This window comes from Parasteatoda tepidariorum, chromosome 10 (genome assembly GCF_982258835.1).
Source record: "Parasteatoda tepidariorum strain Cologne lab strain chromosome 10, Ptep-v5.0, whole genome shotgun sequence".
Lineage (NCBI taxonomy): Eukaryota > Metazoa > Arthropoda > Arachnida > Araneae > Theridiidae > Parasteatoda > Parasteatoda tepidariorum.
In genome coordinates, this window is record NC_141764.1 from 74,614,715 (window position 1) to 74,642,348 (window position 27,634).

At 27.4% G+C, this 27,634-nt stretch overlaps 1 protein-coding gene across 8 annotated transcripts in view; it reads left to right on the forward strand.

Annotated features, from left to right (window-relative positions):
- The first annotated feature begins 9,777 nt into the window (after positions 1-9,777).
- The window catches only part of LOC107448889 (ras-specific guanine nucleotide-releasing factor 2), a 366,035-nt gene continuing 348,178 nt past the window's right edge, over positions 9,778-27,634 (forward strand). For all 8 annotated transcript variants that reach the window (XM_071184120.2, XM_087153033.1, XM_087153034.1 and 5 more), the window contains exon 1: positions 9,778-10,675. In XM_071184120.2, coding sequence (XP_071040221.2) covers positions 10,421-10,675 — 255 coding nt within the window. In that variant the 5' untranslated portion in view covers positions 9,778-10,420. The remainder of the gene's footprint in view (positions 10,676-27,634) is intronic.

A 27,634-nucleotide genomic window follows, 5' to 3' on the forward strand; every position in this document is an offset into this window, starting at 1 on the left:
TTGGTTAAACAGTTTTTTTCTTCATGATTTTGTTGAAGAAAGTGTGTATGCATGCCAAGATATACTGTCAGATATTGCTAAAATTTTTCAGATGAAATTAATTGCTGAATCCAGAAAGAGAACTAAAGCTAATATTCATAACAGCATATGTTAAAAAATAAATTCATTTCGAGAGCAATTAATCTTACAATTTACATAACAATCATCCTTTCCGTGTAGATATATGGCTGCGAGATTTGGACTTGGACACAAAAAAAGATAAATAATTTACAAATTTTGAACGAAAAATACTTAGAAAAATTTATGGCCTAATACAGCTAACTAATAATTATTAGAAAATAAGAACTGATAGTGAACTGGAAGCTCTTACAAAGCATAAAAGCTTTGTAAAATTCATCAGAGCAAAGAGACTTTTATAGCTTGATCAGATTGAAGGATAAGCTGACAACCGAATGGTAAGGATCTTTGCATTGGAAGCTCATGTGCAATGGGCCAAGAGGCAGACCAAAGAATAGATGGATGATGTTTTCAATGATTCAGAAACTTTAAAGATCCCCAACTGGAAGATCTAAGTCAGAGCTGTCTGAAGAAATATTGTGCGGCAAACTAAGGCCCATCCTGGGCTGTAGTGCTAATAAAGAAGAGAAGATTACTACAATTAAAAAGAAAAACATTCAAATATGAAGATTTTACCTTGGCAAAATTAAAATAAAATAGGTTATGTCTGTTGTATAGACTTTTAAGGGTAAGTGTATAATTACTAAAAGTGCCAGATAAGTAAATGCCTGCAATTGGATAAACAATTTATTTTATTTATATGAATACAATGTCAGAAAACTTAAGGTCCACCAGTGTTATATAAATAACCAATTGATAATTGATGAATAATAACTAATTGATACATAATGAATGCGTATTGATGACGAAATTAGGTGATGTTTACCAAGCTTTTTTAGCACCCAGCCAAATCATATATATCTCATTATCACCATATTTTGAGTATTATTTAGTTATAAAAAACTTTGCACATTATTATGGTTCTAATATATCATATTATTTAAATATCATGGTTAAAACTTCATAACCAGCACGCGTAGATTAGTTTGAAAGTTGTCTTTCAAATCGATTTTAGAGAAGGTTTTATTTAGCTTCTATGCTATTTTACGAAAGAATATTATTCTTTAATATTGAAAGAATTCTATCAGGAGACTGTAGTTATCTTTTAAGGTATTCATCAAGTTTCTTGGTTTTCCTACAAGATTTCTTTTACCAAAAAAAATGAAATAAATAATAAAAAAATAAATAAAAATTTTAATTTAATTTAAAAAATTACATATCTTATTTTATCCTAGAAATATAACCTTTAGTATGCGTTCAAATTAAAGAGATATAATAAAAATTGTTAAAAAATTTTTGAACAAATAATTTCAAATATCGCATGCATCTTTGCCGTCTTTTAAGAAATTTTTCGAAATTTCAATTTTTCCTCAACCGTTTCTCCGAGAAAACCTTAAAACATATTTCATAATGTCTCGCAATAAATTTTACTTAATATACACAGATATAATGTTTACAAATAGCCGATCGGCCTGTGTAGGGGGCAAGGAACTGTCCTTGCATTGGGTTCGAATCCCGGACAAGGCGTGGATGTTCTTTCCTTCTCTGTCCTCACTGTGGGAGCGACGTTAGCCCACCTAATATGGTGCCCCCCTGAAAGAGAGGCCAACAAAATCGCCCTGTAAATGCCTGAATTGACGGATGTTAACACAGGTGGGCTTTAGAAAAAAAAAGAATTTTTTTTTTTACAAATATGATATTTGCTTTCGAAGATTTGACTTCTCTTATATTTTAGTCTTAGGGAGATAAATTCCAAATTGTTGTAAAATTTTTGCTCAAAATTAATTTTTGTTATCATCATATCAAACATCTGAAAATCTAAATGGTGACTTTTAAAATATCCAAACAAGAAAGCTTAAAAAAAAAAGTTTTTTTAAAATTAAAATACGAAAAGAAAACATCCTCCGCATTTTTAACTCTAATTATATTCGATGTCTTTCAAGATTTAATCTTTGAAAAATGTAAGGTTTAAACCCCAAAATACGAAAATGTTATTTCCTTTTATGCTGGTATTTCTCTGAGATTTCTATGAAACTTTTTTTCCAACTTCATTTGAATTCCTTCCTAACATTTTCGTGACTTCTGAGTGGTTTGCGTGACTTCCAATATATTGAGGTAATTGGATGTTTAGAATATTTCTTTCTATATTTACTCTTTAATAGTACAATTAAAAAGAATTTACAACGGGATAGTTTACTCACATTATTTGCCGGTAATTCTCTTAAGTACCGTAATATAAAGCTATTTTTAGTGAATTTATGGAAAATCGAAAATAGATTTGAGCTTTTATTCTAAAGAGAACATACTTCGAAATTATACTGAAAATATTCAAATGAATTGCTAACATTTTGAAATTAAAAAGAGTAAAACGTTATTGAAAAAGATTTTCTTTAATATAAGATAATGAATTTTTTTCCCCTGACAATTATGTTTCGATATATTGAATGTGGTATTTATAAAAAAGAATGTTTTAGTATGGTATTATTGTATTTAATGTTATGCAATATTAAAAACATGGATTATTTGCATAAATTACAAATAAAAAAGTAATGTGCTACAGAGCGCAATAAAAAAAGGGACCAGCCTGACTAACTTTTGATTTAATGATCAGCCTTTTGTTGAACTCAATCTTAATGGCTCGAGGGTATGCCCTCAAATATGCTAATTAATAAGGGCAGATGTATTTTAAGTTACGAAATCAGACATAAAAACGTACTTTAAACGCACTTGTAACCTACGTCAGAAGTTAAAAGTAGTTTAGAAATTGATTTATTGTAAACATTAAGCATTTATGTACAGTGCGCAAAGAAAAAAAAATGGATCACCCTGAATAACTTTTTATTTAATGATAGGTTCTTCACATTCTAGGACTCAATCTTAATAATTCGAGGGGATGACTTTTATGCTAATTAACTAGTGCTGACTATATTTAACGATGCGATTTTAAGCTATGTATTTACAGATGAAGTAATGTATTTAAAATTCAATTTTTCAGGAGCTTTTCGACCAATTTCGCTTAAACATTGTTTTTTGCCATGTAGCCCAACATTCTTTAAAGTTATGCTATATTTTTCGATGGAACTAACCCGCATTTGCGTCACATGGAGAGGAAAACTTCCCATGGTCAGCCTGACGGCAAGAAAACTCTGACTCATGATCCGTCTACCATTGAAAATATTTCATGTCAGCATTGTGATAGGTGCAAACCGGATGCGGAATTCGTACCCACCAACCATTACTGGGATTTGAACCCGATTTGGGAGTTTTCACTACATGGATCCCTAACTCTGTAGTACATGCATTTCCTTTCAGGATAATAGTTTATAGTTGATAGCCTTTTACATAAAATTCTAAAAAATATATTTTTATTTTAGGCGATAGTTTTTTATAGTGTTCAGCATATATGCAAAAAATTTCGCATTTTTCCAAAAAATGGCCATCTAAAAAAAAAGAATTTATTTTGTTACTTTTATACGTTTTTACACCTAATAAAACATATGCACTAGTTTTTTTAAAAATTTTATATTGATAGTTAAGAAAATTAGTCGAAACTAGATGGATACCTTAAATTGGTCCATAACCATATCTTTCTGGGTGGTTTATAATATATATAGATGATTATCAAGCATTGCGAAAATAATTAAATTAAATTCAAATAATTAATTAAATTGGTGAATGGCTGATTTCTGTAAAATAATTCATGCTTATAAATTTACTTGAGCATTAAAATTAAATATTGCTTAATTACAAGTTGAGTTTAATTATTTACGAAATTTTAAAATGTTACCATAATGTTGTTTGCACTCGAAGAAAAAATCTGGAATATTTTAAGAGTAGTTTTTTAAAATAGAATTACCTATTGTAAAACCATATTCCATATCTTTTTGTAAAACAGGAAATAATCTATTAATAAAACTACTTTTTTAAACAATGAACTAAAACTACTTTTCAAAACTACTTTTCAAGTTTTATACTTCTGGTCAAAAAAGAATTTTAAAAATAATATAAAACAAAATAAATCTTGGAAATTAAAAATTTAACTTGCTAATTGAGGGTTTGGTTTCAAGATATTTCCTCTCTTTTTTTGTGCGGTTTGTCGAATAGTAACTGACTATTTCATATCAGCGTTTCTTTAAATTTTTTAATGATGGAGCACACTTGATATTCATTGAAATTTTATCTAGCAAATATTTACTTTATTTATTAAATTGAACGAAGTTTCATTATTCAAGTTTATAGGACATTGTTATTTCAATGTTATTTTTCTTATTTTTGGTGACAAAAACATATATTAAAAATTTGAATAACTCGAAGGCAAATATTTCAGAACCACAATTTTTTGTTTAATTTATTTAGCATCATTATAGATACCATAAATATTTATTTGGTTTTGCTTAAAAATGCATAGTGGAGGAGCTTCATTTGATCTGCAAAGGGTATATGTTTTGCCAAATAAAGATAATTATATTTGGCTTGTGTTAGGATAGAATCATTTGGTTTCGTTTTTTGACACGAATATGTTCTGCCAAATAATGGAATTTATATTTGGTTAAAGTTCGAATAGTGTCGTCTGAGCCGCGGCGTCTCAGGGAATAGAGCTTTCAAATGAGGAACCGGGTTCAAATCCTAGCGATGGCAGGTCTATACGAATTTCGCACCCGGCTCGTATAGACCACAGTGCACACGGAAAATATCCTCAGTGATAAACGGATCATGGGTTAGAATACCCTTGTCGCCAAGCTAACAGTGGGAGTTTTTTGTGGTCTTCATATCCGTGCAATGCTACTGCGGGTTAGTTCCATCAAAAAGCCTTCCACGAAGGCAATTTTTCTCCAATTCTTGAACCAGAACTAGGACACCTTGTCTTCTGGATTTGCAAAATTTCAAAGCTACGGAGTTGATCATTAGTAGTCGTAAATTCAAAATTAGTTCGGCTGATCAGCGACGGTTATAAAATGAAATGGAATAGTGAGTCGTCTGGTGCTGCCTTTTTACACAATTTTTTTTATCACATTATGGCAAATTTGGTTGATGTATGGATAGTATCGCCTGGAGATGTTTTTTCACACAAATTTTAAATAATTTAGAAGAAATTAAACTCTAATTGTAATGCGTTTCCTGAACGGTGATAAGCAATCGACACTGAATACTTATATTACACATTGAGATAGTAAAAGAATACAATATTAAAAATTGAAAATTTCAGATTTTAAGCTTGAAATATATTCCTTATTCTTATTCAACTTTTAAGCGCATCTTACCTTTTTGTGGAACATTCTCAATGAGTTTTTAAGCACTAAATGCTCCTTCGAATACCATTTCACAATTTCAATTACAGATCAATTTTCCCCTAAAAATAATTCAGTTTGCAATGCATTTAACGTGTATATAAACTTTTTTTGTATAATTTAATTTGCATTAAGCTCAGGTGCTTAATCAAAACAAATTTCAATCGATTAAAATAGCCAATAAAATTTTTGCCATACTTTTTAAAATTTAAGAAAAATTAGTTCAACGTTGAGCCATAATAATTGTATTTTGCACTATTATATGATTCGCGTTCACTGCAAATCTGGTGGATTTGTAAAATTGAGCAGGTTTTATGTTTAAAAAAAGAACTCTAATATCGCATAATCATATTTAAAAGTGCAGTAATTTAGCTTATCTTGGAACCATATTTAAATTGCATCTAAATCAAACGGTATCATGGATCAACAGGTTTCCAAATTTCTAAAAGTGTAGGGAAGAATAATCTCAACAGTAACTGTGTGGACCTGTAATTGGTGAACCTGTAATTCTTTTTTAAAAAGAAAATTTTGATTTTTGCTTTAAAAACGAAGATTTCAGAGAAAAAATATACATCAAAAATATCATAAAAATTCATACCTAATTTTGGTAGTAGGTACCACTGACAACAGAAATTATGGTAATTGGTGCAGCTTTAATAGGTACCAAATATGCCCTTATATAGATACAAACTATATTGTGAGTAAACTTGATGCCGATTATAGCTACACTAAATACTGTGCATTTTTATGCTAGATATAAGTACAAAAAAAGTAGGTTGATTGCAGAAAATTTTAATTATGATTTGCCTCGAGTAACAGCATTATGCCAGATAATACTGAATACAGTTAGTATATATTTTTATGGGACAATGTGTTTTGCTTAATCTAATAACGTAAAGTCACAGAGAAGGGTAACAAATAATCTATACATAAGATAGAGAATGTGCGTGGGTTTATGTAAATGTGTGTGTGTCCACCGGATTGCAAGTATACCGTAAGCTCTAAAAATACGAGATTCAAAATGAATCTTAATGAGTAAAATTGTAAAATTGTGAAGCTCTATTTTTGACTATTAGTTCAGATATAAAATTCGCATTAACTTAGAGGTAGCCATTGTTTCTAAATAAACTATCGATGTTTCAGTTTTTCGAATATTTCAAAGATAGAGCAGTAATGTTTGTTAGGTTATTTTTTTTTAATCAAAAAGTTGTTTATTGCGTTTTTTGTTATAATTAATTATATTTTTTTGTCATACCAGGTTATTTGAAGGATCAAAATGATAGTGGTAGCATAAGCAAGTACATCATAAAACTATCATTCCCAAGATTATTTGAAACCACGTGTTTATTTTGTTTATAGTTATGCTTTAAAACTTGCTTTGAAACGAATGATAAGCTAAAGAATTTGAAACCAACGGTAAAAAAATTCAGCATTGAAAAGCTGAAAGCAGAAATAGAACTAATTCGTCGATGAAGTATAAAAAACAATATTATTATTGGCGCCAATGATAATTAATTCTGGTGAATTACTATTTGAAGTAATAGAATGAGCAGTGTAACAAATTTAATGGATATATGTTACTAATACGCTGAAGACATGCATAAAAAATACCAATATTATTGACGACAATATTGATAAATTTGGTATTAATGGCTAATTGAAGTAAAATATTCTACGAGTAAATTTGGTGCCTATTACAGCTGAACCAATACTGTATATTTTTATACTAGACTTTTTACAGCTCCTCCAAGATATAAGTGCAGGAGGAAGTAGCGTGATGGTGGTGAATTTTAAATACCTTGAGTTGTCTTGAGCAACAGCACCATGCCAGATGATACTGAATACAGTTTATTCAGATGAGATAAATTACTAAATAAGAGTTTTGTTCTAATAACGTGAGGAGACCGAGAAAGGCAAGAAATAGATAATAATAAATAAATAAATAAACATTATATATATCTTAGCTTTATTATTTGTTTCGGTATTTGACTTAAAGTTTAGTGCACGATGGTAAATGCGATATTCTCGAAAAAAAGTAATTATTTTCAGATTAAAAAAATTACTCTTTATAATGCGTCTATATCGCTAGAAAATTAAAATGCAAATGAAAATAAGTTTGAGATAAAAGAAAGCAGAAAAAAAACTTACCGACGAGGAGTAAGAGTTAAAATGCGTTGAAAATAGATATACTAATCTTACAGTTAAAAAAAATTCGCTCTGAAGAAAAATATATAAAACACTTAATACTTAAATCGTATAATATAATTTTTAAAAATATATTTGGTAGAAAAAATATGAAGTAAATTAAATTTCAGTGCTGGCATTAGTGAAAAAACACTTTAATAACACAATATTTGGAAAATTTAAATAACAAAACTCTTAATAGGAAGAAAAAGTTTTGAAAAAATAAAAATAATTAAAAAAGTAAAATTAAACTTAAAAAATAAACTTTCAAATAGGTAATCGTTGTCGAATTTAAATCACAAACATAAACTAGGAATAAGTCTTTTTATTGCAATTCCTTATCTCATAGGGTGACTGTTTATAAATCAGAGCTTGCATACATGGATAGAAAGCCGTTTCTAGACTATCCTTCATTCACACATTCTTTCATAACAGTAAAGTCTACACGCATTACTTGCATTCTTCGGGGTTGCCTGTTCATAAACCAGATCTCATTTCATACGTACAAAAAAAACTATATAGTAATAAATAAAAATAAGCTGTTTATTACACTGGATAGTCAAAATATAAATAAAGTTATTTTATAGAGGCTACAATTTATTTAGAAGTTTACTTAATAAATTAGTTGATCCAGTTTAAAAGGTTATACATCCAAACTATTCCGTCCAGTTACTCTAGGAATAGCTTATCATAATTAGTTCCCTACCTTAAAAATGAATCAGAGCTAATTCTAAAATCAGAAAGAAGATATTTAATAAAAATAAAAAAATAATGAAAATAAGAAAATATATGTATAAATATAAAAATTTATAAATTTAAATATAAAATTTTTAGTGTTCTAAGTGGTTTAATATTTTTTAAAAATAAAATTGAAGGAATGAATCAGGAAAATGGCCATTAACTAAATCTGATTTAAATTTATTAGTCGCTTTTAAAAACTCTTTATAGTTTGAATTATTATTGTAAGACTTAAGAATTTGATTGGTAATAACATTGGAAAAAACCCTATTGACAAAGTTGGAATTAAAATCAATGCTCTTTTTTTAATTGGAAAATTAAAATCATTTCTTACGTCAAAAAGTTTAAATATAATTTTCCTATCTTCATTGATAATAAGAGTTAAATATAGAAAATTTGCTGAAGAATTTCAAATATTAGTTTTGTTAAGAATTAATTCATTTGGATAAATTTGTTTAGCTTAAATATTAAAATCGTCCAAATTAATAACCAAAAGGTTATTAATAAATCTGAGGAGGAAGGAATTTGTAGGAAGATTATCATATGATTTGACGTATATTCTTGTAGAAAAAGAAAAATATTGCCAACAGAAGTACTAAAATTATTTCCCATGGGGATACAATTAATTTGTTGAGAGAAACAGTCAGTAAAAGAAATATAATTGTTGCCTAGTCTAATACGAACTTGACAGCTTTCCAGTTCTCATAATCAATAATATCATTAAGATTAAACAAGCTATGAATTTGAAGAAGGCCATCAAGAATTTTATTAGGTTGAAGGGAGGTATTTAAGTTTTTGAAATCAAAACAGTACAGAGAATCAACATTATTCAAAGTTTTTAGTGTATTTCAAATCATTATACAATTTTTGATATTCTAAATTAGGTGATTATTATGCTTAGCATGCTTACTGATTTTATTGTATACTTTTTTTAAGAATATTTTCAAAGTAAATACTGAGTTTTTTCATGTTACTATTAACGCCACTAGCAATAAACCAGAATTTGTTGGTTTTTTTTAATGAAATATTGGAAAAGCAAAAAGAAAGAGATAATTGTTAATATGTTCTAATGAAATTTTTTAAATTAAGTACACACTGTTCTTAAAAAATTAAACATTCAGAGTAGATTATATTTAAAGCCTTGATATAATGCTTAATGTTTTTTAAATAACTCAAAAATTAAAGCTAATACTTTGAATAATTAATACTTTTATATTAAATAAAATATTTCCACTTACTTGAGAAGAGTTATTCCATAATTCACATTTAATATTTGATATTTTGTTTTTATATTTTGAGTATCCCGTATTTATTCGTGAAATTCACTAGGCTCGTTTTCAATTACCATTCTCTGGTTTTCTAATTTTTTCCCCGCTGGAACTACCTACATTTAAACTGCAGCCAAAATATCGATAATTTCGCCAAGCGTAAACCTCCCCCCGAGTGAAGTGCACATTCCGGGATTTTAGAACCAGGAGCAGTGTCGCAGATTCCCTCAGCTAGGGTAGTAGTTAAAGTTTAGGCTCCACAGGTATTAAAATTCATAAAAACAAAAGTTTTATCCCCGTTTATCTAGAAATAATCCCCGGATAATTTTGTTAAAAATATTTAATAATCCATAAAAAATTTCCTTCATCCTATTTCGGTCGTGATTACTTTGACTAGTGATCCCACAGCTTTTGGTAGAACCTGTGGAATGGTTTAAAGTTTCCGGTTTTCTGGAGTCGGAGTTTTCCCAGAAAGCGCGCTCTCCCGAAATATTTCCCTCTCCCCCCCCTTTTTATCCCTACATTCGTGTTTGAGGCAATTTGCAGGTGGTGGCGTTAGTGAGGCAGTTAGTTTTGCCCAGGGTTTTGTGGAATCTGGCAAAATGATAAGACTTGCTGCAAGTCCTCAGCGCGCGCTTCTCGACTTATTGCAAAGTTATTTATCCAGAGGAATTTATTGATGGGGAAAAAAATCCTCGACCATGACTTAATGTGAGGGAAAAAACATCTTAGTTTCTGTTTTATAGAGTTTTTATTTTCACTTCCAAAGAGAGTGAGGTAGAAACCTTATCTTTTATTTGTAAAAGGCTAAAACTAGAACTCGACATGCGGTTTAACGAGATTCAACTGTTGCATCTTGCCGAAAAGGCTATGCATGATAATTGTAAGAAAGGCTACCTGTTTAAGCGCACGTCGGAGAATGCTAAGTGGCAACTTAGATGGTTTGTCTTGTATCAGAACCTGCTGTTCTATTATGAAAACGAAACATCTACGAGGCCTTCTGGGGCGATTTTCTTAGAAGGTTGTTATTGTGAGAGACTTATTCAAGCAAGTTCTGGAAAAATCTCTGGTTCCGGACAAGTAAGATATTTATTTGCTTTCTGTCTATAATTCAGTGTATCGCACGTTGTTTTGTTTGCATTTTTATGAGTGTTTTTATGTGTTAATAATTTAAACTTGTATTTTTTGAATATTTAATTGAATTAGATACTATATTTTTTTAAATTAAAAATGACATTGAAAAATTTGTGTAATAAAAAAAGAAAAAAAAATGCTTTGAGTATAAATGTAGAGGCTTTATTTAAGGCTTAAATAGATTAACTTAAAAGGAAGGAAACTTATTTTAATGTCCAAAAATCTCAGGAAAAACGATACGAAAAAAAAACTTATGAAACTAACTAATGAAATATAAAACTTTTTTTCCTTAAATTATTAATCCTTCATTGTTGATTATTTAATTGAGTTAAATGATAAATGTAATTTTTAAAAGTAATAGAATATTTTGCAAAATTGGCAAAATAAGTCAATATTTTTCTACAAATAATTAAAAAAAACACATATCGAAATATTATAAAAATCTAAGTGTTTTTAAACATAATTTCAAGGTTGAATTATGATGATTATGACAAGGAATGGCTGCAAGTATCACTTTAAAAATATAAAGAGGAACGTAATCAATATATTAATGATTAGATCTTAATATGAACTAATGAATTTAAAACAGGGTGAAAATTCTTTTATTTGTAAAAAAATCTCTCTTCAAAATTAGATGGAGTGATCTCAAGAAATATAATTCAATTATCGAATTAAAAGAAAGTTTTACGTGTACAAGGAAGTTCTTAACACATTTAATCTGAAATTTTCTAATACAATTTCGGATATAGAATGCAGTTCTTTTTTTAATGCATAAATTAATTTGCGATGTTAAATGTAAATTAAAAAAAAGTTATTATATTTGAATATTAAGTTATATACAGAAATTAAATGCTTTATTATTAAATACAGAAATTAAAAGTCCTATGAAAATGGCATTTCTGTAAATAAAAATGTAAGTGTTAAACAAAAGTAACTATGTAAAATAATTACTTTTAAATAATGTTAAAATTTAAAAAAAATTAAATACTTATAAATAAAATGAACAATTAAAAATTTAAAATTATATTTAATTAATAAAAATGAATAATTAAAAATTTAAAATTATATTTAATTAATAAAAATAAATAATTAAGAATTTAAAATTATATTTAATTAATGAAAATTCATAATTATTTTCCTATTTCATTAATTCAACAAAAACCTTAAATTATTCAATAATTGGGATTAATAAAAATAGCTTTTCGTAACGTAAATTTCAATCATAAACATTAAATAGAGAAAAACGGACTTTTTCTACTTAAAAATTAGATTCTGAGTAATTTAAATACAGTCAAACCCCGCTATAGTGAACCGAAATGGACCGAAATTTCGGTTTACTGTAACCGGGTGTTCACTATATCCGTTACGTAGGTAATTTAGCTAATGATTCCCAAACTCCTCCCTTTTATTACACATTATTCAAATAAATGACTAAAAAATATTATGTAGTAGCAAAAAATTTGTTATTTTTTATTATTCTTCGTCTTGCGTACAAAAAAATTTGTAATCTTTAGCCGATGAGCAATCCTCAACATCAGTTATGGAAACACTTCCCGACTCTCAGATAATTTTTCCTGAATTTCTGTTATTCCATTTTTTAAACCTGTCTAAACCAGCCATTCAAGCATATGAAAGTAGTCCCATAAAATCACTTAGCAAATTCATCCACATTTGTCCAGATACTGGAAAATTGTGACTTCTTCGAATGGTGAACCACTTCAGTAATGCTTCTTTAACATCCTTGTGATCAGCTTTTCTCAACTTTTTCTGCCATCTAAATTTTTTTCGCGAGAAGAAATTATTAATTGCCTATTTTTCCATATGTTACAAGCTTCAGGTTTGGATAGTTTATATTTCCTTAAAATATCGAAAGAAATTAAGAAAAAAAATCAGTCGAAGACAGAAAAAAGTTCATTATATCCAACTTCCTCACTTTTTTGGTTCACTATATCCACCAAAAATAACATTATGCTTGTAAAGTAAGGCACGGGACCGAACATTTGGTTCACTATATCCGGGAGTTCACTATAGCGGGGTTTGACTGTAATAGAACTATATAGAAACCCCTAATTAAATAACAATTGTATAAAGCAAATTAAAGATTGAAATATTCTTCTTTGAAAACAATCACTTCTAAAAATATTCTAACAAGAATTGAAGCAGATTTAAACTCCTGTAACTTAATGGTTAAATTACATTTCACAAAACTAGTTTCTTTATGTATCTTAATGCCTTCATTATGAAATGAAATTAAGTACTTAAGAAATCCCTGTTTAAATTTTATATATTAAAAGTAAATTGAGTTTATAATCATGAAAAAGAATATATAGAGACATGCAATAAATTTTTTAAATTATTCTTAAGAAAACTATTAAACATTTTCTATCTGAAAATAATAAGAAATACATTTAAAGATATTCTTTAAAATATACTTAAAACACTATTAAAAATATTCCTTATTTCTTTATATTAAAAACAATTCGTAAAAATATTAGCTTGTATTTCCAAAATAATTAAAGAATATTAAAAATGCTTTCAAAAACACAAAATGAAATAGTTTTCAAAATATTAAAAATATTCTTACAGTCATTGCAGAAAACATCTTTAATACAATTTCCCTCCTTTTTCTTCATATTTCACTTAAAACTTCCTTAATATTTTCTTTGTAATTTTAAATAATATTCCTTAATATCTGTAAAAATTCTTTTAATACGTACAAAAACACTTTTAAATATTAAAAAAAAATTATAAACTAGTTTTTGTAACTCACCAAAGACTGATCTACGAAATAATACATTTAAAAAACCATTTTAATTCTCAAATGTAAAAATGTATTCCCAAAAAATTCATTCTAACCTATAAAAAGAAAAATAGAAGGAATGAGTAACAATTTGCGATAAACTTGCCGTAAATTACATTCATCTCAAGAAGAATGAAGAAAAAATGCAATGATAAGAGAAAAAGAAGACGGTTTTTAGTAAAGGTAAGTGATATGAAAATTGTAGTACTTCATATTTTGCAAATCTACTTTTGTAATTTAAAAATGTTCTGTGAAAAGAGGTGATTGATGAGCGAATATATTTTGAATAAAATGTATCTTCTTGGTTTTAAAAATGAATTTTTTGTATACCAGTTTATAGTTTTCCTTGTATCTCATTTCTTTTATATATTTCTGTTTTATTTACGATGAATGAAAATTTGTGAAAAGTTATTATTATAAAGAGGATTTGAGAACATTAGATTCTATTTGGTTTCTGCACTTATGAAGTCAGTGTTTGAAAATATTTATATTTACTTCTTTTTTATCAATTAGTTAATAGATGGAATGAATTAAAGAAAAGCGATTAAAAAGTATCGTTTATTTTATCGATATAAGAAAGAGTAATTGAGGATAAATTAAATTATAAACAGAGATAAACAAATGAATTATAATAAGTAAATTCAAGGCACAATCTACATACACCGAGATAATTAGTTTAATTAATAGAAAAGTTTTTAGCCAGCGATAAAAGGGAAATATTTTAAAAAAGCAATCAAATGATCAGTATAAAAATAATAACAAATGATTAATACACGAAAAACTATAAAACGATAGTTTGAACACTAGAAATATTAAAAGAAAGAAGCGAGTTAGAGTAGTCGAAAGTGTGAAAATAGGTGCAAAAAGTTTTTCTAAATTTTTTTTCTTCCTATTGTTGCTTAAAGTTTTGTGTTCCTAATTTTTCCTGTTTAATTTAATTTCCTTTATAATAAATGAATAATCATGAAATTAGAGAACTATGAAGAATTTCGAAGTAAGATTTTTGCTTTATGATTTTGAAATAATTTCATTTCCTGTTTTTTTAGGATTTAATTCTTAAAGGAAAATAAATACCTACAATTAGTTAACTATCCATCCATTTGTATGAAAATGGATGAAATACTGTTAAACAATTAACGTGGAATATGCTTGAAAAATTTTCTAATAAGTACTAAGCACATAAATAACTAATGATAAAAATATAAATGGTGATATTAAGTGTGCTAAAAATCCCAGATAAAATTGGTGGAATAAAATAAATTTTATATTAATTTAGAATGCTTATAGCAATAAAACAAAGTTATATATTTTCGTCTGCAAAAAACTTTCAACCACAAATATTCTCAGAGATTTTTTAACAGTTTATGCTTTACTATTTTTTATTAAAAGTAAATTCTTTTTTATATTTAACTTGCAGTGATAGTTTTAAAATTGGATCATTCGCAATTTAGTATTAATACAATACCCATGTTTAGCATTAATACAATATTTACAAATTTGCAAATTTAATTTTTTGGAATGCATGCACTTTAATCACACATTTCAAAAAATTTTTTTAATATTCAAAATTTAAAATGTACATAATAATAATATGTTTAATAATATGTACTTATTTTCAGAATGGATGCTATAAGTATCATCATATTAATAATTCACATTTTCAATGTTTCCCTTAGTTTAAAATCTTCGAATAAAAACATTCATACAAGATTTTTATACAATTTGCAATGTATCATACAGTAAAAAGGCATTCTTTGAAAGATAGGGTACGGTATTAATTCTTTCATTCTTTTTTGATAAAAAATACTTAACTGGGTTAAAGAGAATTCTTGATGGTTTTGGATGTCTGAACATACGACTTAAAAACACACTAAGTTCTCGGATTAAAGTCAAAACATTCAAACATGTCCCTTATAACAGGAATACCTCATAAATGCTGTTATTTAATAGAAGAATCAATAAGAGAATCTTACTCATTAATTGAGGCCAATTATCTGGAAAGAGAACTGCTGTTCCAAAGATTTAATGTCCTGAGTTTAAATTGAGGATAATTTGGATTTTCGCATTACAGAAGATTCAGTAAATTCACTAATACTCTTAAAGAGTTTGAATGGAGTACTCTACATTTTCGGAAACGCTTACGCCATTAAGATTACATTAATGTAGTAGTGTTAGTGTTTAATGCCCTCATGTACTCAAAATGGAGTAAAAGTTTATCTTTATAGTTAGGAAAAAAAATTTAACTATCTCGTGTTTTAATATAATATTTTAATATAAACAATAAGAGCTTTTTCGTTACTAAAATTACATTGCTAGTTCAAAATGTTTATTGATTACGTACTAGTTTAAATATTAGGTTCATAACAGTGCATTTTTTTAAACTTATATTTCTCTGAAAAAAAAAACGGTTAAATAAAATTTTTTTAATTGTGTTTTTACCATATTTAAATAAAACAGTAAAATAACCATAAATAAGATGGTATTCAAACTCTTAACTGTTAGAAAAACCGTTTACTAACTGCTTTCACTTAATACGGTTAAATAACCAGAATTTTATCGCACCAACGGGAACAAGGCCCATCTAATAAAGCTACTTAGTTCCTTACAACTAGATACATGTTATAGCCGAGTGGGCTAATCTGTCAATCTCATGACTGGCAGAACAGGGATTCGAGTCCCAGTGTTGACACCGCAATACTTCCTCCATTCCCTTCAATGCATGGAGAGTTTCCAGTGACCTGCACTCTCCAATTTGGGACCCTGGGTTATTTGATCAAGATACTCTCATTCATGCAAAGATGGCAGCATAAGAATTCTTCTTAACCCAAAAAAGTCTTGATATTTGAAACAACCAGATAAACTTATTAAACCACATTCCATGTTTAGTTTGATAAAACACAAATCAACTCCACAAATCAACTGAAACACAAATCAAAATCAACTCCGAGCGTTTTCTTTACTTATTAAACCCTATAAAAGAAATTTAACTGGGAATTATCTAATTCCCAGTTAAATTTCTTTTATACGGTTTTGAAGCCATGCTAGTTGTAAATTATTAAATAACCATATGGTTTTGATTTTATGGGTTTATAATTATATTAGTCGTAAACGGTTTCAAAACCACAAAGGTAAGAAACGTTCTATACTGTAAACTTTACGTTAAATTGAAAGGACAGACTGCTGCCAGCTATTTTATAGTAATTTTAGAATGAAAATTCTAACAATGTATCCTTTTATTCTATTCAAAAACTTCTATGAAGTTTTGGTGACTTACATAACTTAATTAGATAAACATTCTTCTCAGACAATATATTTTTATGGCTATAAATTTTGGAATTATGAGAAACTGTAATCTTTCAATTGATTCCTTACTTACTACAGTATTTTGTTTCCCATTTTTAAAATCTTTTACATTAAGTACACATTTCAACTTTATTCCACCAAATTTAATCACTTAAAGCAAACAACTTGTTGCCATATTCATTTACTTTATATTAAGAGCTTATAGGAGATTTTACGAACGACTGAAAATTTAAAAGCTGTCTAATATCACTTGATGATGTCAATGTTTATACAGTGAAGCTTTAAAATGACAAAGCAGAAACCTGATAAACTAGGACAGGCTTGTGTGGAAAAATCAATTTAAGGATACTGCTTTGCTTGTATTTTGCGAAATCTTTAAAGAAAATCTTTAGTGAAATGTTTAACTAAATCCAAGCAGATATTTAATTACGCACGTGATTTGGAAGAGAGAATGAAGTATATCACTTGAGTATTTAGGGGAAATTTTATTGTTTCATTTTAGTTGAAGAATAGTTTTTTTTTAAAGGAAATGAAGATGTTCTAAATGGGTTTTCATTAGAATATTGATAATGCTTATGGGTTATGGTAATTAATTATATTTGCTTATTATATTGGTAATTATTATCAATCAATGACTTAAATAAAAAACATTTGGTTCTATTAAATTTTTTCTCTGTTATTTCAAGTACAGTAAGCAAAGAAAATACTGACTACCCTGAATAACTTTTGGTCTAATTATCAGATCTTCACGTTCTAGGAATCTTAGTGGCTCGAGAGGATGACTTCAAATATGCCAATTAATAAGTGTTGACGATACTTTAAGTTACAAAATCAGACACAAATTCTTACTAAATACTTTCTCTGAATAAATATATCTTTTTTTTGACGGATTCGGATTTCTGTCCCGCGAAATATGGCTGGCAGCTGCAATCTGGGAAATACCATCTCAATAGTTTGGTCAAGAGAGCACTGCAAAGTTTGGACCCCTTAATGGTAATTATAATTTTTGAATAAATCTCGAGAAATTTTTAAGCGAATTAAAAATTTTTTACATACAATTATAAAATTTATTTTTCCAAAGATAATTTAATACGAAAAATAACTTTTAGTAAATATTTATTAGTTTTTATTATTTATTTAATAATGGCCGAAAAAATGTTGAATTGTAAGGTATAAAAACTTTTGTATCATTTGAAAGAAAATAATTTTTCAAGGCAAAATACAAAATTTGAGCAAAGTATAGCAGTTCCAAGCCGAATAGTTCCCAAGAAATGGAATTTTAAATTTCTGACTCTCTTGAGATTCAATTTCTCAGAAACTATTCCACATATTTTGCTTAAATTTTGTATTTTTAAGTTTTGCATTAATTAAAAAAATAAAAGATAATAAATATTTAATAAAAGTACTTTTTATATGGAATTACTTTCGGACAACCGAATTTTATAATAGTGTACATAAATTTTTCAATTCTAACAAAAAATTCTCGAGATGCAACGAAATACACAAAAACTAAAATTAACTTTAAGGGGTCAAAACTTTGGAGTGCTCTCTTGACCAAACTATTGGGGCCATATTTTTCAGATTGCGGTTACCGCCTATATTTTGGGGGTCAGAAATCCAAATCTGTCAAAGTAATGGTATGTTTATTCAGATAAAGTAAGTTTTTGTCTATGATTTCGTAATTTAAAATATCGTCTGCACTTATTAATTAGCATATTTGAAGTCCCACTTTCATAAACCATTAAGATTGAGTCTCAGAACGTGAAGATCCGATTATTAGACCAAAAGTTATATAGAGTGCTCCATTTTTTTTATTTTGCACACTGTACATATTAAAATTAATGTATATGAAACAAATCAAATTCAAAACACATTATATGTTTAGAGTAAGAAAAGGAGCATTTTACGATGAACTAATGTAATTATTTGCCCTATCTAAAGTCGGAATATATCACACATAAAAAAAAACTACTTGAAAAACTTAAATTAAAATTAGAAAATCGGGATCTAATTTTCTTTTTTTTTCTTCCTTTTTTCTTTTTTTTTGTCGTATGCGTGTTTAGGCAGTGGGGGGTACGATTGTTCATGTTTTTCAGTGGCTCCATCTATGGCCAGAAATTCGACTTCTACGACGCCATTCACACAACCACAACCCATTTATAGGGCGGGTCGCATTCGCACACAAAGGACATAGAACACAGAGAGAGAGAAAGAAGCATCCATGCCTTGCCCGGGATCCGAACCCAGTACCTTTCTGATGCAAGGACAGTTCCCTGCCCCCTACACAGGCTGGTCGACTCGGGATCGAATAATAAGTAGATTAGTTTAGTTTCATGGTAGTTTTCATCTCATGCAATAATTAGTTTAAGATATTAGCTTGTTTGCTTGAGAATTAGAATTTTAGAAATCATTTAATGTTTTCCCTTTTCACGTCTGAATGAAAACAATATTTTTAATATTTTGTTACCATGTAAAAAAAAAAAGAAAAATTTCTCAGGAAAATTACGACGTTCCATAAATTTTTAAATAGGTCCTTATACACAGGGCTATAAACTCCAGGTGTAGGCACCGTTTCGGAAGCATTTTTCATGTTAATATATAAATTTTATTTCTAGTAAATAAGTGTGCAACATTTTATGATAATGAGGAAAAAATAAAGATCTTCATGTCTACAAATTCTCTGAAACACTACAAAAATTCCGGATCAAATTCCGGTATAAAGTACTGGCATTTTGGGTGCATTATCTTTAAAATTCATTTACAGTAATAGTTATTAAATTAGAGTGATTCAGAGATTTTATGGTAATTATGACTGTAAAAATTACGTTATAGCAGATTTTTTCCATAACATGCTCGAGTAAAAATTGATTTTACTGTAAAATGTAACGGCACCGTGAGTGCTGGTCCTTTTTACTGTTATTTCATAAGAATTTTTAACAGTGTATAAAAAGCCTTAGAAATTTTGTTACATTGTTTCTTTACATATTATAGCAAAATTATGTGGTTCAGTTATCGTTCATATTTGCTACAAAATCAATTAAGTGTCAAATTTAATACAAATTTTTTTCAAGTTGAGCCACGCACGATACATGTAGTTAAAGTTTAAAAGGATTTATTTGTGCGATATGGTTCAACTTACACTATATACTTACTATATACTATATACTTACTATATACTATATGATTCATATTAATGTTGCAGAGTATTTGAATGATGCTACTATAGTACAACGCACTCCAAATGTTTTAAAACATATCAGCAAATAATTGATAGAAGATACTTCTTCTCTTGGTTTCCTAGCTGATAATTTTCTTTTATTTCGAGTAATAATTGTGAAACTGCATAAATTATGAGTGTAGATGTAATAAAAAATATATCTAACTGCTAATTTTTTGTAAAGGATTTTATTTCTGATTGTTTTCGAAAAACAATTATAGCTTATAAAGAAGAAATAATCTTTTCAGAAACCTAGTAATATAAATATTCATGAATGTCATTATGAGGAAAATTCAACCAATCGTGTATAATTAAAATACTGGAAATAATTAAAGAAGTATAAAATCGCTCTGAAAAAACCTTGAGACATGAAATTCATATGTTATAGCTTAGTTTTTTTCAATAATATAATTTTATATTTGAAGTTAACTTGTTTTGAAAATATTCTATTCATGAGTAATTTTTTTTGATATTCTGATTAAGCAAATTTTAAGGATAATTTTAATTTATTTATTCGACATTTTGATAGCAAGTAAAATAGGTGACGAGTACTTTTGGATATTAATTAGAATCATTATTAAAGTAATGATTTATTTGTTTTTTTATTTCTGCAATTTTAAAGTTTCATAATTCTGTTATTTAAGAATGATTGTGTAAACATATCAAACGTAGGAATAATTAATCAATTATGTTAAATAAAAGAAAATACGTTAAATAAAATATGCTAATTTAAAAGAATAATTATAAAATGTTTCGAATTACTTAATTAATTAATTTAGGTAATGAATATTTTGTGGCTTTCAAACTTAAGAGGTTAAGCAATGTGAAATACATAATTTTATGGTACACTGGGAAAAAGAAAGATTAACAAAACTACCAGAGTATAGAGAAATTATCGCGCTTCTGGTTGAGTTGGAACACCAAAAAGCTCCGTTATTTTTAGCGAAGCACTTTGGTAATGATTTTGGTAAAATGAACAATAAAATAAGGTTTTGTAATTGCGTGATAAAACTTGCTAAATGTTTTAAAATTTGGTAATTTTGACACGTACCTTAGAGCAATAGCAATGTACTCTTCAATGTACTTTTCTACTAAATGTGTATTAATAAGAACCATAACTTTCAAAACCAGAATTTCCGGGAAACCGTTACCATATGAAGGAAAAAGTACCAAATGAAGGTTTAAATACCGTATATTTAGGTTTTAAAAACCAAAATGTCATTTTTTTTATATCAAAAATGTCATTACTATACATTTCCGCAATTTTATCAAGATAACTTAGAGCAGTGGTTCTTAACCTTTTTAAGCCGCGACCCAAATTTGAGATATATGTTCATGTCGCGACCCAAAAAAAAGTCACAATTAGGCTGAGTAAGCCACAATGACTTCTTTTAGGAGGTGTTGTTGGTATTACTTATTATTTGGTGTATTACTAACTTTTTTGGTTCCACTCAGCGACACCCAAGAAATATGCTTCGCGACCCAATTTTGGGTCGCGACCCATAGGTTAAGAACAGCTGCCTTAGAGCATGGGACAAAAAGTCAGTTATTCGGTTAAGTTTATTTTTCAATTTCGTATTTTTTACTAAATGTGTCATAATAAGAACCTTAATTTTGAAAACCATAATTTCCGGGAAACCGTTACTAGAAAAAATACCAAATGCATGGTTTAAATACCGTATATTTTGGTTTTAAAAATCAAAATGCCATTTTTTTTTATCAGAAATATCATGACCATACAGTCCAGTAGTTTTATCAAAATTCTTTTCTCCTTGCATATATAAGTGAGAATAGTTTTGTAAAAGTACAAGTTGGTATTCATGGAAATTAAAGAGATGTCCCAGATTTCGCATTACCGACATTATCTTTTAGTATTTTTAGGCACATTACTTTGCCAAATTTATATTGATTTGATAAAAAATGGTAAATGAAGAAATTAAGTAATGCAGTTTCAGTTGCAATCCAATCCATATTTTAATTAATTTTCTAGCTTATGATTCCTCAAAATAATCATAAGCTTGATAAATTTATGGGTACCTTTTCCGTAAACTGCATTTCCTAAAACTATCAGTCTAATAGTTTCTTAACTTTTCCGACGATTTAAAAAATTGTAACAACGGGTACAACGAAAATATAGTTTCTGTTGCATGTAAAAAATTTGTTGCTTTTACAATTTTTCATAAATAAAATGTTAAACATTTGAAAAAGTTTCGGTTTTAGAAAAATCTGAGGGAAATCTGAAAACTTTTGCATACAAAAATACGATACATTTTAATATGCATGTTGCCTAATTTCACTTGCAGTTTAAATCTGCATTTTGTAAAGTTAGAAAAAAAATGTCATTTAAAATTTTCGAAAGTTCATTTTAGTCCAAAACTCGAGTATACAAAAATCACTTGTTTTTACTTCCTTTTTTTTATCATTATTGGCTGAAAACTGTAGGGAACAAATTTAAAATGAGTTTGTTAAGTTAATTTATTTTTCGGGTGAAAAAAAAACAATGAAATATTTTTGTTCTTTTAAAGTACTTTAAATTGACGATTTGACAACTTTTTACAATTTTTTTTTCTATTTTCCTTCAAAAAATTCCAAAATGGAATGCAATTGCTTAAAAAATTTAAAAGTATCATCAAAAAGATAAAAATGATTTATAATTTTTAAGTTGAAATTTTCTTTCTTGTTAAAGATTTTCTTCGTTAAGATCTGCCCCACCCCCAAAATGAATTTTTTAAATACATTTCTATTCATATTTTGTGCAGGAGAAAAATGTGATTTTTTGTATACTTAGGAAAAATTTCCAAATATAATCCATTTACATAATGACAATTCACATAAGTGTCAAAGCTATCAGTACAGGCGTGTTTAGAATTATTCTCTTCAAATCTTAAAATCATTCATCTTGCAACAAAAGTTTCATGACAGTAATGGCAATTTCTATGCTAATTTTATCGTTAAGCGCCTAATTTTGCCAAATTGCTACATATACTTTTGACTTTTAACGATGATTGCGCTTTTCATAAATTAATGAATAAAATCGGCACCATAAATTTCATTTTTTGGAAAAAAGTTAACAATGATTAATGGCTTATGGAAATAATTACTATTGCAATACTAAGCTTAAAAAATGCCTAATTTCTTTAGATGGGTTCGTGTTGCTATATAATATGATAAGGCCAGAAATCTAGCCAAAAGATAAATTATTAATATAATATAAGCAATGAACATTTATTAGAAAGAGTAAAATTTTATTTCTGCAAAATGACGAATATTTAAACTAATATGAAAACGAGAGCTTCAAAAAATTACAAAAACCAAATCATTTTGTATGAATAATTTTAGTAATACGTTCTAACTACTCTATGATAACACTTTTTTCAGCAATCAAAGTACGAAATAACTTTACTGTAAAAAAACCATGATTAAAATCATGGTGCGAGTACTTTATACCGTTAAGTTGTACGAAATAAAATGTCATATGTACCACATTTTTTATATACAGTAATATTTGCAGTAAAATCAATGAATCACGGTAATTAAATAAAGATTACTGTAAAAGTTATGGTCAAAGATTTAATAGTAAAAAGGGAGTTTACGTTAAAATGAATTTTATGGATGCTGCCTTCAGAGTGATAGTACTTATTACCCTAATTTGATCTGGCATTTGTTACATTTCTGAGATAATTTGACTTACACATTTTTTTCCTTAATTTTTTCGCATTTCTCTTCAATATTTGATGTAAGGTAATGATGATGTAAATGAAACCATTGATTCACCCTATACCTGATATAAACAAACAAATTAAACTTTCTGAAAATTAATAGGTAAACAAAATTATGAAAGGCACGTATAAAGAATTCCTGGAAAGTAATTTTGGAGTATATTTTCTAAAAAGGTAAAAAAAGCTACAAAATAAACTGAGATCAAGAAGATGCCACCTTAGTACTTCAGGAGTGATAAACACACATGAATCTTTCTAATTAACTGAATTTTTAATACAAGTTTCAGTTCTCAAAAATTTAAGAAAAAGTTTGCATAATAATATTTAAAGAATTAGCATAGTTATCTTTTTGATAATTATAAGGGTAACTTCAACTAAATAATGAAGATGATGTCAGCTTAGTACTTCAGGAGTTATTAATACACACGAATCTTTCTAATTTAATGAATTTTTAATACGAGTTTCAGTTCTCAAAAATTTAAGAACAAGTTTGCATAATAATATTTGAAGAATTAGCATAGTTATCTTTTTGATAATTATAAGGGTAATTTCAACTAAATAATGAAGATGATGTCAGCTTAGTACTTCAGGAGTTATTAATACACACGAATCTTTCTAATTTAATGAATTTTTAATACGAGTTTCAGTTCTCAAAAATTTAAGAACAAGTTTGCATAATAATATTTGAAGAATTAGCATAGTTATCTTTTTGATAATTATAAGGGTAATTTCAACTAAATAATGAAGATGATGTCAGCTTAGTACTTCAGGAGTTATTAATACACATGAATCTTTCTAATTTAATGAATTTTTAATACGAGTTTTAGTTCACAAAAATTTAAGAATAAGTTCACATAATAATATTTAAAGAATTAGTAAAGTTATCTTTTTGATAGTTATAATTGTAACTTCAACTAAATAATGAAATTTACTTTTTTCTCAGATGTTAAATAATATGATATATAATTTTTGACCCATAATTTAATACTAAAAATTCTAAATTGAAAATTGATACTTGAAATACGGAAATGTGGAGTTCTAGGCATACAGTTACAAATGAGATGTCGGCTCTGATTGTTAATGATAATTCTTGAATTATTCTTCTAAAACTGATGATAGTCTAAAACAATGTCAATTTTAGATTTCGTAAAAACAGCGCTAATAAAAAATGATGTTAAGGTTAGAGCACTAAAATCATTAACTGAGTATAAAATAATTTGATTTTTAAGTAATAATTCTATGTGTCTAAATTTGATACTACCATAATATAATTTTTTATATACTAGCCACCTTTAGTGTTCAAATTGCTCGTCACTCAAATTTATATATGAGTATGCTAGCAAATGGGAAAAAATAAAAAAGCGCTTGTAAATGGAGCTTAGAAAAAAAGGAACTTGTATTTGATAAAAAAATATTGAAATAGTTTCGAAAATTCCATTGAACAATTCTGCATATTAGAAATTAATTTTAAATTTTATAACAATACAAATTTACACATAAAAACTAACTAATAAATAATGCATAAAAATACATAGAACTTCAAAAGAAATAAAGCTTACAGTGGAGAACAAAAATATTTTGGAAGCATAAAAACATGCATCAAAATATTTCTGTGATATTCTCACGCGTATTTTATAAAAAAAAATCATCCAAACAACGTAAACAAACTATTTCTTTCGAATATCTTATTAGAAGTTTACGTTGAAAAAGAATATAATAAACGATCGAGGTACGAAAGAAAGTTTTCTTTCCTTTTTTTTATGAAAATGAATGAAGTAAACATTGTGGGATGTTTACACTTTTTTTTCTTCAAAACAAATCGAAAATATTTACTATTTTCTACCCAGTTTTTGAAAGGAGAGAATTTTGATAACATAACACGCTATTTATTTTGAAATATCGAATAACTAGATTTATTTAGAAATAAAAAATTTATACACTGTTTTTCTCTGCTTTTTATTTGTATTTTTATCGCCAAAAAACACATTTATTATGTTTTCGTTAGTAGTATAAGAAAGGAGAACTATTTGGAAATTCCTGATTAATTCTCTTTTAGTCGCTTTATTTAATATTTTCATTTATTTCACATAAACTGAAATAAGTCAATTATGGTTCAACTATTATGGTTCATAATTTCATTATGATTAACCTATTATAGTTTATAAGTAAATAACAAATATTGTGCTTTATGATTTTTTATTGAAATATTATGTTTCATAAGATTTATTTCAAAACTAATCTAAGTTTTGTAGAAAATGTATAAAATATATTACATGTGCTACTTTTAATTGAAAAAAAAATCCTAATAACGGCTAATTATACCTAATAAATTCTTAAAAAAAGTGGTTTGTTTGATCAATGCATGTTATTTGTCATTTTGGATAAGTTTATTTTAATAGATGATCATTTTTAACAAGTGAGAAATTCTTGTATATTATTCTTTATGATAATTTATTATTATATATTATTCTTAATAATTTAAATTTTACAAAATACATAATTTTTTACATTTATTGTAATTATTGGTTATTGTGATTGATACTATTGGCTAAGACAAAAAATATGATAGCAAAAATCGCTTCTACTAATCAACTACTATTGCTACTGATTAACACTACTAGTTATTATGTTTATAACTGATTTTATTTCACCAATCTAACATTTCTGCTTCAAAGTTCGCTAGTAAATAATAAATATTATGCTTCGTAATTTATGGTTTAAATATTATGGTTCATAACTTTTCTTTAACATTTAAATTTTTCCGAGTGTAGATGTAAAATGCATAAAATATAATATTCATAGTACTTTTAATTGCAAAAAAAATCCTAATAGCGCATAATTATTCTTGATCAATTGTAATATGATCAATACATGTAATCAATACTTGTAAATATGATCAATACATGTTATTTATCATTTTTGTTGAGTTGATTTAAACAGTTTTTTATTTGCGACAACCACAAATTCATGAATATTATGCATGATTACTCATTAATAGATATTATTCTTTATAATTTAAACTTTACAAGGAAGTGTTATTTTTATATTCATATTATTTTTTGGTTATTGTGATTTATAATATTGTCTAATACAACAAATATGATAACAAAAATTTCTCCGACTAACTAATTACTTCTGGCATTAATTAAAATAATAAGTTGTACATGATTTCCGATATTATTTCACTAATTACACATTTTAAAGTCATTTTATAGGTACTTCTAACAGACGCAACCATTAAAAATCCGAAGAGATTCAATTAAATGCAAGACATTTATAATTATAATTAAGTATTAAAAGGGTAGTTTAGAATTTAAACTTTATAATTACAAAAATACAAAAATGTTGTTAAGCTATGCATGGGCCGCAGGGAAACAACCACCCTATTGTTCTTGATAATGATAAAAATCTCTAAAATTATAATAATTTTTATCTTTTCAACTGGGTGGTTATTAATCAACTATTGTAAAATTAGAAAAAAAAAATTAAAGACAAAGCAGATCACTTCATTTTAAAAGTACATTCAGTGATCACAACTCTTAAGGTTGAAACGCGATAGCTTAGGGGATAGAACCTTCGCCTACCAATGAGGTGAACCGGGTTCGAATCTTGGCGATGGCTGGTCGTTCGGAATTCCGCAACCAGCTCGCCCCGACAGTGCTGATCTAAAATATTATCAGTGATAGACGAATTGTGGTCTCCCCCTTGAGTCCCCTTGAGTCAGTCTAACCTTGGAAGATTTTTGTTATTTTCCTCTCTATGTAACGCAAATGTAGGTTAGTTTCGTCCAAAAGTCCCCCATGACGGCAAATTTCTCCTGATACGTGATGCAGGAACTCCCTTGTCTTCTGCATTAGGTTCAAAAA